This window comes from Monodelphis domestica, chromosome 1 (assembly GCF_027887165.1).
Source record: "Monodelphis domestica isolate mMonDom1 chromosome 1, mMonDom1.pri, whole genome shotgun sequence".
Classification (NCBI taxonomy): domain Eukaryota; kingdom Metazoa; phylum Chordata; class Mammalia; order Didelphimorphia; family Didelphidae; genus Monodelphis; species Monodelphis domestica.
The window spans coordinates 391,217,657-391,232,435 of NC_077227.1; the positions used below are offsets into that span (position 1 = coordinate 391,217,657).

The 14,779-nt window shown below is 39.8% G+C and overlaps 1 protein-coding gene across 5 annotated transcripts in view; it reads right to left on the reverse strand.

The window, feature by feature from the left end:
- Window positions 1-333: 333 nt before the first annotated feature.
- Window positions 334-14,779, reverse strand: part of RASGEF1C (RasGEF domain family member 1C) — a 215,118-nt gene continuing 200,672 nt past the window's right edge. For 3 of the 5 annotated variants that reach the window (XM_016428285.2, XM_007474170.3, XM_056811714.1), the window contains 2 exons: window positions 9,249-9,321; window positions 334-7,930 (listed from right to left, as the gene is read on the reverse strand). In XM_016428285.2, the coding sequence (XP_016283771.1) occupies window positions 7,831-7,930; window positions 9,249-9,321 (173 nt within the window). In that variant the 3' untranslated portion in view covers window positions 334-7,830. Of the gene's footprint in view, window positions 8,411-9,248; window positions 9,322-14,779 lie in introns of all 5 variants that reach the window. The other 2 variants (XM_056811713.1, XM_016428286.2) reach the window with 1 other exon arrangement.

Consider the following 14,779-nt stretch of genomic DNA (forward strand, 5'->3'; position numbering starts at 1 on the left):
ATTGCAACCCTTTCCATCCTTTATCACAAGATCAAGTTGAAATGTATTTAAACCATAAAAAGCATACAAATGTTAGGTTATTATCACTTTGGAAAGATGTCCAATATATTGATGCCATTGGTTGTTTTTTTTTTCTTCAAGAGAGCATCAGCTATATTTAGTCTCATTTGTAATTCCTTGCATGTGTATTTTCTTCATATAGAAGCTTTGCTGATGAGTATCAGAGAAAGGAGTCTGGCCCCTGTCTTTTCTTCTTTACCAAAGTTATTAATAAATTCCACTCAGCAATAAGATAACATTTACCTAACAAGAAAGAAAGCATCATCCACACAGTTTTAGTGCTATTTTTTATTTGACGAACACATTACAAAATTTAGAAACCAGAGACACTTCAGGCAAACTGTTAAAACACAGTATAAATTAGGTTTTTAATATATAAACTATGTATACATAGATAAATTAGCTTGACATGACTGCAGAAAAAATTCTATGATCATCTTACCAAGGTTGTAGGAAAGGCATCAGAATGGGGCAGACACTCCAATGATGGTTGCAAGTTAGACACTTTATACAACAAACTAAAAACATACCAATGACTACACTATTATTGCTGGGTTAACAAAGAATACAGGAGGCTTATCACTATTGGAGCTTGTTAAGAGCTATATACAGTCATAAAATGAGCCATTTTCAAAGTAATTTTACTGCTACCTGGCCACACGACAAATCAAGTATCAGTTATCATGTGAGACAATGAACACTATTATGCAATGACTAAGTAGAACTGAAAATGGGTAATAATATGGAACTAAAGAAACATTTTGTTTTTCTAAAGACCAGGCATCTCTCTCTTGCCCAGGCAAGAAATGCCAGGGGGACCGTTCAGGGTCCCAGTCCCACTACTGATCAGCAGGGGACCTCTTCCATTTCTGACCTGGATTCTTTTAAGTGACCTGGTAACCTCCTGTTCCCAGTGGCTTGCCAAAGTAATGTTAAACTTAAGATGGACCCTGGAGTGGCATAGCCCACTATAGCTCAGAACTCTTTAGCTCAAGAGATCTGCCAGGCTCAGCCTCCCAGAAAGATGGGATGACAGACATGTACCACCATCCCTTGCTAAAGAAAAGTTTTGCTTGAGACAAAGTTTTGGGAAAAACTCTTCTTTTTTTAGGAAACATTTAAAACCTTTACTTCTATTATTCAGGCTTGACTATTTTGTTCATGGTGTCATCCTCATGAGCACTCTTATTTATCAAATGCAGATCATAACTTTCTTCTTCAGCAAGTAATCAGCCTAATGAGTTACCATGGCCTAAACCCAGCAAAACCATCATTACCTTATGAGTTTTGTTTTGTTTTTTTAATTTTGCCATCCTGGTCCCCAAATGGTGACTATAGCATGTCTTCCCACACTCAAAATCTGCTTGTTTTAAAAACAGTCTACAACATTTAGATTTTGCTAATGAAACCATAGACAAACTATAGAAAAGTTGTTAAAATGAACATTTAGAGACTTGGCAAATGTAAATATAGTCTTTCAGAATGTTACCGAAGTTCTAGTATGAGACATAGGATAGATACTATGCCATCAAACCCTATGAGTTGATGAAATATTACTTAAAATAAATTTCTTTACTAGATAAACAGAGTTCTCACAGCAGCTGAATAATTATTTCGCTAGAATGTTCTAATGTACCTGACTTCATAAGAATCAAAGGCTAATCCTCAGAATTCTGTGAAAGGAAAGCCAATTTTTTTTTCTTCTCCCAACTTTAAAAGATGTCAACACACATTCAGATAACACTTCACGACCAAGTAGGCTAAAATTGAGAAATAGTAGAGGCAGGTATCAGATGACTGCTTTTGGTCTATGCCTTGACTGAATCTTAGGGTTATGAATTTACAGTAATGGAAAATCTGCAAGAATTTCTCTAAATGAAAAAAGGCCCACACAGAGGAACAGCTTTGAAACCTTGTTCAAATTCCCTCTTTGGCATCTCATTTATCCTCCTTAAAATCAAAGGAAGCTCTAAGAGTCCAGTTGGTCCAAGGGCCCTAAAGAAGTTCCTACGTAGATTGAATATACATTTTCATATATAAAGAGCTGGGCTTTTATACTGCATTTAACCTTGATTGTCTTTATAGTAAATGGCTGTTTACATGTGTTCTCAGGAGCACTATGGTGGGCCCTGTTAATTAAGAACAAAGCTTAGGTTCCTGGAATCATTGTCCTAGAGTTGGAAGGAACCTCAGAGGTCAAGGCAATCCAACCCCCCTCATTTAACAGATGAGGAAACTGAGGCCAAGGGAACTATCAAGAAAGATGTTCTCTTCCTGAACTTCTCATATGTTAACAAAACACTAACAAAGTACTGTACAGATTAGTCCCTTTGAGAAAGGCTATAACTCAAAGGTGATGACTTATTTCATCCACATACAGGGGGTCTCTTCCACACTGGTTGTTATAGGAACAAAACAACCTTATAAAAAGAACAGTTGACATTTTTATGGTATATTACAGTTACAGAGCACTTTCACATTCATTATCTCCTTTGATCCTCACAACAACCCTGTGAGGTAGGTAGTAAAAGTATTATGATATCAGTTTTACAGATGAGGAAACTGAGGCTCAGACCCTATGGTCAAAATGCTAGGAAGTGGCAGAGCTAGGACTCAAATTCAGTTCTGATTCCAAATCCTGCCCTCTTTGCAATGCAACATAATGTCTTCCAGCTGCAGGATTTAAGAGGGCACACTTTTTGCTTTAGAAACACAGTCACTCAGTGCAATCACTGAAAATACTGTAGCCCAGATAAAGATTTGATAGTCAACATGAAGGAGATAATTTTGTGACTTCTGTGTGTCTTGCGATATCTAAGAGCCTATCTGCCAAGATACAGCTATAAAACATCTATATGGGAATTTAGTTCAATTCAACAAATATTTACTAAATACAGCTATGTGTAAAGCACCAAAAAAGGAATGGATGACCAAAATAAACAAAAATACATAGAAGAAAAATTAAAAAGGGACAAACAGGATACTTGAAAAATTCATTTTCTTAATGTTTATATTTTTTTTTATCCAAACCTGTGGTTTCATCTAAGAAGGAAACTTTCAGTTTAGAAACATCTTCTACCCTTACAAATTGGCAGCTCTACAGCTTAGTCTCAGATGGCTGGTTATCTGAGCTACAAAGAAAAAAAAAAAGTGATTTGTTTGGGTTCCTATAACCAGCATGTATCAGAAGCAAGACTTGAACTCAGATCTTCCAGATTCCAGAGTTGGCCCTCTATCCTCTATGCTATTCATACTACTTCTCAGAGGCTGCTTTATGGAGCCTAAATACCAAAGCACTATAGATTCTCTGGTGTCCTACTAGCAGCAGGATAGGCAGAATGTTCCCATCAGGCTTTTAGTTAAGATTCTTCTGTGAAGGGGAATGATGGCTTTATCCACATCTAAGCAACCTTCAAAGTCTTAGTGCTTTGCTCCGATCTTATAGCTGACAGGCCAAAGGATCTCAGGAAGGATCACAGGATCATGGCTGTCCAGCTAGAAGGGACTCTAAAGGCCATCTAGTTCAATCTGCTTAATAAAGGCACCAATTTGCCTCTAGGTTATCTCTCATCATAGGAAGATATCCAATTGGAGACTGATTCTGAAACTTTCATTTAATTTATTCCATCTCAATTATATGCACCTAGAAATTGGGGAAGTCTAGAATGTGAATGTGGAATTTTACTGAACATTCTTGTACCCAGGTTGTTTTCTTCATTTGGGCTAGTGAAGTGTCTGTCTCAAGGGAGAACGTCACTGGAAAAAAGATGCTTTTATCTGGGATATAGTGCATTGTCGTAGAAACAATTGTGGATTAATAATAAGTGGCACATATGTAGAGTGTCAGGTCTGAAGTCAGGAAGACTCATCTTCCTGAGTTCAAATCCAGCCTCAGACACTTACTAGCTGTGGCAAGTCACTTAAACTTGTTTGTCTTGATTTCCTCATCTATAAAATGAGCTGGAGAAGGAAATGAAAAACCACTCCAATATGCCAAGAAAACCCTCTATGGAGTCATGAAGAGTTGGAGTTAACTGAAAGGACTGAACAACAATAAGAATAGGTCACCTGGCATTTTAGTCTTTACTCCTCCACCAATAAGCAACTATTGATCTAGGGCTGATCACTCACTTTCCAGTGCCTTACTTTTCTCTTCTGTCAAATAAAAGGATTTGCCTAGATTATATCTAGGGCTCTTTCAGTTAAAAAATTCTGTGATTCTATCACTGCAGAAAATGAGTAGGGTAAAGCAAAAGCTGGAAAAGGATTTTTTAAAATCAAAAATGATTTTCACTCTAGACTTGAAATCTAGAGGAATTCAAAGTGGAAATATCTTCCCTTTCCTCTTAAAAGTATCTGTGCTAACAGATTGATTGTGACTGCTAATGAATCCAGCCTACCATCTCTCCTGCTTTTATAGGTAACAAGGCAAATTTTGAAAGTGGAAGTGTTCATGTACCTCAAATAATGCCTACATCCTGCCATTTTCTTTTTGTTACTAAATGGTAAAAGGCAAAGAAATGGCCTTGGAAGCAAGGAGACCTGGGCTTATGTCTTGCCTCTACTAACCTTGGCAAGTCACAACCTCTCAGTGTTCCTTCCATCTCTTTAAGAGTATTTTGCAAAGAAGGTGCCAACCTACATTGGAAGAAAGAGTTTCCTTACTTATGGGTTTCCTATACTTATGAGATCACAGGTCTAGTCCCTATTCTTATCCTACTAGGTGATGCTAGTGATTACATTTTTTTTTAAAGCTGTCTAATATGAACTGTTTTCCTTTTAAGGAAGAAAAAAAATCCCACCAGTGCCTTGGTGCTGCCCAGTTAAGACATTCAGAAATATGAGACATATCATCAACTGGCTTGACAATCATGAACAAACTAGCATTGATGGTTTTTTTTCCTAAAAAAAAAAATTAAAACAATGTATTTACAACAGAATCCTGTTAAAGGTAGATGAGTGTCAAAGATCTGAATCCTTTTAAAAAGTGAAACAAGCTCATTATCAAACCCCTTCCTCTGACATCTCACAGAGAGGGAGAGAAGGAACCCTGTATCCCATCTTTACATTCAGTGTATGGAACAGGCAGAATGAATGTGGAACTGGCTTTCTGTGTTTGGAGCCAAGCCAAACCTCTGACCACCTGGAACCATTATTCAGTGCTCAGTAGCCACCTGCGGAATCTGTGTTCTTTGTAGAAAGGTCCTTGCTTTTGCTGGAAGTCAACGTATGGGTGCTGAGGGGCTGCTGGTGTGCCCCTGGAGAGGGGCAGGGCTCCTGGCATTCTTCCCAGAGAGAAGCCTCAAAGGCTCATTTGATCATATTCACTCTGCAGCCCAGGCTGGGAAGCACACGTGAATAATTCATGCTATGATTTCAGGAAAGCTCTTGCTTTCCCTAGAGCTCCAGGATGCACACCACTGAGTTGCACATGCCTAGATTCTCTTTGTTCTGGAAGATAGGTTCAGTGTTAGGTGTTTTTCCACAGACAAAACCCTTCAATAATGCTGTTAGATAAGCATCCACTGGTTCTAATGACCTCTGATTGAGTGTGAATGTGGGTTTTGCATAACAGGAGGGGAAATACAAATAAATAATCATTTACTTTGCACATGAATGGTGTTTAGCTATCCACAGCTATGATTCTGTATCCATACCAGAATAATGTCCTTTACCAAACTTAGATTCATGCAATAGAAGATGAAGTGTAAACAAAGCAGGAGAATTAATGACTTTGCTTAATGTCAAAAGCTGTTTCTGCACGGACCTACATGGGGTATACTTGGGGATCTGGGTGTAAATGGAGGAAGTTCACCATTCTCAGTGGCTACAGTTTCTTGTTTACATAGCCAATGTAGTATATTGTGATATATCATTTTCCACATTGCCAGGAGGGGAGAGGAGATAGGCTTATCATTCTCCATAAGACAGGATTCCACTAAACTCCTCCAGCTATGAGACCTTTTGACAGCTTTGCCTATCTTATCGAGGTCTCTCCACAGAGTATTTCTAGAGAGCCTAGCCCTATTGGTGGGACAGGTTGACCTAGTAACATTGTGTACAGCTGGTTAAGGGATTGTATAATGAACAGACTGTCATAAATGGGATAATCATTCATGATCTTGGGATGTTTCCCCTTTAGGAACCATGATTAAGCTTTGCCTAGCTAAAGGAAATCATCCCCATGCTGAACTTAAAGCTAAACTCTCAAATGAATGGAAACATATGGTGGGGTGACAATATGATATCCAGACAATGTATCCCATTCTAGAAAAACTATAGGGCCCAGCCAGAATCAGGTGGTGACCAAGTATTAACATCAACTGGCACTTCCCCAATGGAGATCCGATTATCCCAAAAGGCTTGGGTTGGCAGGTAATCCTAGGGTTGAGTCTTCTGGAGATATTCTAGGAGTTGGTTACAGGGCCAGATCAACTCCTGAGGAACCACAAATAGGTTACTTCTAGAGTCTCTGACACCTCAGTTTTACATTGGAAAAAAATCTAAAACTTATTGAACACTGGCTTTTGTGAGATGCCTACGTGGACAGGGATCCCCAGGGCTGTGGCCCTAGAACTATCTGCCTGCCTAGGGATTCTTTAAATAGATCATTATTCCAGATCAGATTGGCCAGGATGCTGACAAACTGACAATGAATAGCATTTGTAGGACAGAAGGGCTTTATGATTAATGAGTTTTTCATTAATGGGGTGGCAAGAAAGGCCAGATACTTGAGGATGCACAGAATATTTGATTGCTACGAAACATCCATAAAAGCACAGGACTTCTGCTCTGTGCTCTTTGTTCAGAACAACTATCCACCAAAGGCATGGGCTAACATGTGGCTCCCTGGACATATCTAAACTTTCAACTGACTCATTACAGCATCATTATCAAAATAATCCCACTTCACTGGCCCTTTTAGCCAAATTTCCCAAGAAATATGGGCCTTGTGTTTGTCTGGGTCCAAACACAGCCTCTGAACATGGCTGTTCCTAATAATTGGACATCATCATGGCCAATTCTGCTCAATGAGGCAATCCTTATTGATCATTAAAGTGGCCAAAGTGATCGGTTTAGTCATTCTGTGGACTGTTCATTTCCCCAGGTATAGAAATATGCTCTATAGTCAATGGAACAAAAATAACATGGACATGGGTTATTAGTGTAGCATCTGAGTGACTATGGCAGATATGTTAATTACATCACAGGATGGTTCACCATTTATTTCTTGTAAGTGCATGATTGTTTTCGCGTTTTATAATCTATACATGAATCCTTATGCAGAGGAAATGGCAAGCACATTCTATCCCATCTCCAATAACAATGACTGTCTGGGAGCCCTGAGATACTAGACTCTTCATTCTAACTTGATGATGTGATGGGTATTTTATAATGAGTTCCTCTTGGGTCCAAGGGATAAATATATATATATTTTAAACGAGATGTCACGGCAGAACTAAATGCCACTAATTTTAACCTATGAGTTATTTACTAAGTGAAATCAATTTTGGCCCACTGACCTGTTTCACACACTTATATTTCATCATATGTCACTGGAGAGATTTCTTAGCATCAGCAGAACCAGGGAATGACCCACATGCCTTAATTAGAGGTAAACCCATCTCTCAGAGCATTGTGCTTCATCAGCAGAAGCCGAAGGTACAATTGATGCAGTCAGTATTGTTTCACGCTCAGCCAACCCTCTGCTTTGAGTTCCAGAAAGAGAAGCAATGATTAAGGAAGGAAGCCATGAATGGACAGTTCCTGTCATGTTGAATTTGTGATGTCAAGGCTCCCCTGGCCCTTTGTCTTGGTAGTTGGTTTGTTCGACTGCAATGCACTCGTTACCCAAGTAGGCTGGTGATCCCTGTTGGAGGACAAAGTTTTCATTCAAGACTGAACAGAGTTAGACACAAAGAAATTTCATGGTCTTGGGAACACACTCAGAGGCTGCTTCTTGAAGCACCTACTAAAGGCTTTTTTGTTTCCATTTGATCATGTGAGCTTGGCAAAGCTTTGGGGTAGCACCGTGGCATGACACGCTGTCTTCGGAAACAAGGGAACCATCAACCCAGGCAGTCTTGGTGCCCCTGGGTATGAGTGACAGCCACTGTCATTTCCAGGATATAAGCGTTTAGAAAAGGATAATTGTGCAGAATGCTGTCAATTTCAGCAGAGAATGCAGTTCATCATGTTTTGTGGTTCATCAAAAAAAGAGAAAGAAATTGACACCTAAATCCCCAATAGGCATCTTTGGAATCAGTAGTGCAAAGAATTTTGGCTGTTTTTTTTTCTTTTCCTACTTTGTCAAATCCTTGTTCTTCAAGTCTTTCCTAAAATAGTAGATCTGCAATTTGAAACATTTATAGACAAAGATGAAACGAAACCCTTTATAGTTACTCTACTGGTTTTTTAAAAATTTCTTTGGCATTTAGTTTTTTTTTTTTATTATGTTGACTCTACTTCTATGTAGTAATTAAAGCCATGTTATTTATTATCTGCCCAGACATAGAAGGGACTCTTGTTGAGAAATCTTTTGAATAATTTGCATTCCCCAATGTGAATAATTTCTGACATATATTGTCTAGAGCACTGATGGAGAATCTTTTAGAGATGGAGTGCCAGGCTCCACCCCCACACCACCTCCTAGCCCAAGTGCCATGTCAGCTGCCCCACTCCCGATATGGAGCACCATGCCCCAACCCTCCTTTACCCTAGGCAGGGGAGGGAGGAAGCACTCCCATTAGGCTACTAATTAGAGGGGCAGGTGATGAGAGGCACATGTGGAGACAGAGAGGGGAGTGCACCCAGTACTCCACTCCCCTCCAGCTCTGCTAGTTGAGAGCCACCCACCTTACCTTCTGTGTACTCCCATTGGACTGCTGGGCAGAAGGGTGGGTGATATGAAAAAATGTCATCAGGCATGGTGGAGAGGGGGAGGGGAACAGTTCCTCCTGAGTCTCTCTGCCTTTCTAGTAGCAAACTCTGATAGGGTGGTGGGGGGTTGGGGTGGGGGTGGTACACATACCCACAGAGAGCACTCTGTGTGCCATCTTTGGCACCCATGCTATAAGTTTGCCATCACTGCTCTAGAGTCACAGTATTGAAGATAAGTTAAACTCATTTGGTTACTAGATTTTTGTAGACATGAGCATTAATGAAAGGGGTTAGAAAAGGAATATTACCTTAAAGACTTCCACCTCTCTTTTTCTACTTGGTTCTCTGGGCTTTCACTTTCATAAGAAGCCAGATAAAGACCTAGACAGAAAGGGATTTATAATTAGATTCCTGAAATCTTCATGTTTTGTTCCACATGGGAATGTACTATATGTATCCCATTTCCATGTTCATTTGATTTGTTATGAGGCATGTAGTCAGCAGGGCCTCATTTGGTTTGGTACTAAAAAAAGTGTTTACAATATCAAAATGCTAATTATAAAGAAAGAAAGGGCAAAGGGAGACAATGAACAGAACTATATGTTTCATTAGATATTACTGAATTTTAAGGATACATAGAGACTGTCTAATCCAGTCCCTTCAATTTACAAAGCAGGGACCTCCTGAGGCTCAGAGACTTAAATAAGGTGGCAGAGTCAATACTAGACACCATCTTGACTCTTGACATCTAAGACCAGTTCAGAATACTACAATGTTTCCAACATATATTTAGGAAAGAGTTTCATTTTTCTTACACAAGTAGACAGGCTTATAGGAAACCAATGTATCAAGCAGTTGGCATCTGAACAATGATTTGCATTTTTAAAAGGACTTGTCTTCTAGCATATAAAATTACGATCCTCTCGCCCAAAAGATGAAATTAAAAGAAATAATTTCTGTGAATGTCACCATCAGCATTATCGGGATACTAGTGTTCAGGGGCTTTTGGTCATTAGGAAAGAATAGGGCAAATAAGATGCTGGGATAAGGAAGAAGCTTTTGCTTCATTCTGGACTCCACTGGACCTCCAACTGCCCAAGGACAGAAGCCATGCCACTAGATATGAGCCCTTTAAAGCATGGAAGGTCTGTCTCACAGAGGAGCTGATTAAAGAAGCCCAAATCTATCCCAGTCACAGGTTATTCTTACAATCCCTGCTGGGGATCATTTCTAATGCCAACTAAGACACAAATATCAGCTTCTGTTTTGTTCTGGCTCTGATAACCATCTTGTTGATCATGCTTGTTTATTCTATTCATCCCAGAAACTCTGTTCCCTTCCTCCCTGTGACCCTTCTTATGTCTATTGAGCTCTAGTCTCCCCTGAAAATTCCTGGCTTTGACATTTGACTGTTACACCAAGTTCATGGGCAATAATTCCTCAGCCTAGATTCCAGCCACCTCAGTCATCTCCTTCCTATTAGCTGCTGCCAATGCCCCATCTTGAATCCTTCTGAAACTGAAACTAAGAAGGACAAATGAAAAAGAAATGTGGTGGGGCAGTTGGGTAGCTCAGTGTATTGAGAGCCAGGCCTAGAGACAGGAGGTCCTAGATTAAAATCTGGTCTCAGACACTGTCCAGCTGTGTGATCCTGGGCAAGTCACTTAACCCCCATTGCCTAGCCCTTACTGCACTTCTGCCTTGGAACCAAAACACAGTATAGATTCCTAGATGGAAGGTAAGGATTTAAAAAAAAACATACTGAAAAAGAAAAAGAAATGTGGTACTTTGGGTGATTTCTTTTGTTTTTGGTATGGGCCAATATGTGTTAATCATCTAGGATGTAAAAAAAATATACATATAATAATAAGAGTAACAGTGGCACAAGAGTTCAGTCCCATTCTGTATAAATGGAGATTTTGAACCTTTGACTTAATTCCCCAGAAGACCTTAGTATTTCCCAAAATTCCCTGTAGTCTCTTCTGTGTCTCCACATTGGCAATATCACATTATTGGTATTTAACTGGTGGTAACACCTTCCAGACTCTCTTTTGGGCATGATACAGCAATCAGCAGTGATGGTGGTGAGTGGGGATGGCTGAAAATGGCTAACCAGTCATGCGCACCATTCCTTGATTTCTAGTGATCATGTAATAAATCTCCTAAACTATAATATTTTTATTATTGAGATATAATTTTAATTTTTACAATCCCTCTGCTGAGGTCTCAAAGGGTCCTCTAACACCCTAGGACTCTTCACTCATCCTTCCATTCACTATCCCCTGTAAAGACCTAGAAAGTTGGAGAATTATAGAAAATGGGGCCCAGAAGGGGCTCTCCATTGCAGATGAAGCCCAGTTCCTGGTACTTTTGGTGAACTTGACAGTGAACCATTTGACCCAGGACAACCATGAAAGCTAACATTGTGCTCTATCTCACCACCCACATCTGCACACAGTTGGCTTCTTCAATTACATGAATAATTGACATAGCCTTTAACAATCCTAATTACCAAGGTTAAATATAGCTTTCCTCCTACACATGCTTGTATCCTTGCTATCTGCCAAATAGTGGCACTCCCAGTTTAATGACATTCGAGTGATGTACACCCAGTACACAGCAGCAGATGAGCCCTAGTGTTGTAGGGGAGAACTCCAGTCAGACTGAGACATGTTTGTTTCGGGCACCTGTTTCCCTGTCTCCATGGACCAGGCAGTCTATGCCAAACTGTGTCTGTGTGATGAGGGGTAGGGGAGGATTTAAGGGGATCTAAGGGTGTGGTGCTCAGAAAAGAGAACTCCACTGGAGATTTAGGAGACTTGGGGTCAAGTCCTACTCATGCTACTACCTGGCTATGTAGTCTTTCACAAGTCCCTCAGTGGACTTCAGATTACTTGCATAGAGAATCAAGAGGTTTGTCTGGGGAGCTCCTAAGGACTCTTCCCACTCTGAGCATATGTTTAGGTCTTTGATGCTAGCTGCTACAACTAGCTGCTGTGGATTCATCTTGGAGATGAGAGAGGGAGAGGAGGAAAGAATAAGGCTTTTTTCCAGGTATTTCTATGCCCCCCCCCTTTCCCATTTGGTTTTTGGTATTTGGTTTGTTGCTGCCAAAGTGATGCATTTCCAAATAGCCTACAATGCCCTGTCAACAGATACTGACTTTCTTTTCAGACACGATAGCAAGCCATTCCTATACATATGTGGCTTCCTGGCAAGCTGGCTCTCCTTATTTTGAGCTCCTCAGAAACTACTGCATTAAAGTGTAAAAACAATGTTAAAACGGCCTGACCAAAAAAACCCTCAATCCAGTATAATCATTTTCTTATGAATGAGTGTTTTATTGATTCTCTTTCTTTCCCATTAAGGTCATTTTCTAATGACCACCCCACTTCCCCATCCCACAATAGAACATAATGAAGTATAACTAATGAAAATGAATCAGCAGTGCTCACTGGCCACATCTGACAAAATATGCCTTGTTCCACTCCCAGAATCCTCCACCCTTCTGCTAAGAAAAGGAAGAGATGTGGGTTTCACCAACTAGTCATTCTCAAATCATGATTAGTCACTACATTGATTACTGTTTTGAAATATTTAATATTGTTTTCCTTTGCTGTGGCCATTGCCTCATTTCCTTTTGGAGTCAGGTTGGATATTGGAATACGGATTCTAAGAGTCTGATCTAGGAGAAGTCTGAGTAATGGGGGTCCAGAGGTGCCAGATAGTAGCAATTCAGGGCAGGTGGAAGAGGAAACCCGGCCCCACCAGTCTCCACTCAGTGACTCCCCACCATTTATACCGAGCTTCCTTGTGCCTTTTCCACTACTGAGTTCTTTCAGGTCTCTTCATCTCTGTCCCTGCCCTCTAGTGGCTATGGCTAGATGTCTGTGGGACAGCAAATGGTCACCTTTTGTTCCTCTCTTGCCATAAACATCATAATAATTCCCTTCACAAACATGATGGTTAATGGTAAGTTCCTAGGCTAGTTCCCAACAGTATATAACCCCTGAGGCAGCTAGGTGGTTTTAATGGATAGAGCACTAGACCTACAGTTGAACCTGAGTTCAAATTCTAAAAAGGACAGGGTGGGAAGCAATTAGATATTCTCATAGACAGAACACCATTCATGGCTTCTGGAAGATTTGACTTAAAATTTTCCTTCTGACACATACTGACCATGTGACCCTTGTCTACCTCAATTTCCTTATCTGAAATTAGAGATAATAATATCTCCTGCCTCCCAAGGTTGTTGTAAGGATAAAATAGGATAGATTTTATAAGTATTTTGCAAATGTTAAAGCACTATGTAAAGTAATTGTAATTATGTGGCAGAAAGCTAATCATGTACAACTATTGTTTACTATTATTTTTCATCACAAATAGATTTTTTCCAGTCACACCAAGAGTTTTCACTTATACAGAAGAGGGATTTTAGTTTACCTTAAAGAGATGATTTGGGTCATAGGGGGAGAAGGGCCTAGGAACCAAACCCTAAATAATGGTTTAAAAACATTAATTAATTGGAAAATCTGTCAATCTGTCAATCAATTTATAAGTGAGCTTTTGGAATACAACTCAGTAGTAAATTAGATTTTTTCGGTGTAGTATGTTTCCAATTTAAGAAAATCTGTGGGGCAGCTGGGTGACTCAGTAGATTGAGGATCAAGCCTAGAGGCAGGAGGTCCTGGGTTCAAATATGGATTCAGACACTTCCTGTGTGACCCTGGGCAAGTCACTTAACCCCCATCGCCTAGCCCTTACCACTCTTCTGCTTTAGAACCAATACACAGTATTGATTCTAAGTTGGAAGGTAAAGGTTTAAAAAAAAAGAAAAAAGAAAATCTCCTACATAAATTTGAGTTTACAAAACAGACACATCTAAGGATGATTTAGATTATGCAATGGTGAAGAAAAGTGTGAGGAAAAACAACATGCATATTGGTCACAACTGGGCAATTACATATATATGAATGAATAATCTAGAAGACTGAAAGGGAACATATAGGGAAAAACCACAAGTGGTTCCAGTTGAGTACATATTACAGTTTTCTAAAATTATAAGACATTTTGAATCCTATTATAGGGCAAAATTGAAATCCATAATATCAGAAATTCTGAGCTAGAAGGGAATTCAGAGGTCACTGACTCCAATACCTTTGTTTTACGGAAAAGGAGGTTCAGGGGCAGCTGGGTAGCCCAGTGGATAGAGAGTCAGGCCTAGAGATGGGAGGTCCTAGGTTCAAATCTGACCTCAGATACTTCCCAGCTTTGTGACCCTGGGCAAGTCACTTAACCCTCATTGCCTAGCCCTTACTACTCTTCTGCCTTGGAACCAATATATGGTATTGATTTCAAGACAGAAGATAAGGGTTTTTATTTTTTAAAAAAGAAGAAATAAAGAAAAGGAGGCTCAGAAAGGAAATTTGACCTGTGTGAAGTACCACAGACAGTAAGTGGCAGAGACACAGAGGCCTTTGACTCCAAATCCTGCAAATTTCCAAATCCAACATATTTGTTTAATAAAGAAAAATAATAAAATTTTGTCAAAAATAAAACAAAGCCTGGTTTGCCTAGTGAGTATCATTTTTGCCCTCCCAACATTAGAGCTACCCTCGACATGCCGAAAGCAAAGTACACCTGTATGTTTCTCATTCTGGTGGCCAAGCTGTGAAACAGCTGTGCACTCTGTGGTTCCTCCTGGCCTATAAATACATCTTTTCTCCCACATCCATTGCTATACCATCCTTTTTATTATGGAATACTTTCTGTCATTTTTTTTCTTGTGGGCTTATAGGGGGATCAGCTTTGGCTTTCCCTCCCCTTCATCTTCTCTCTG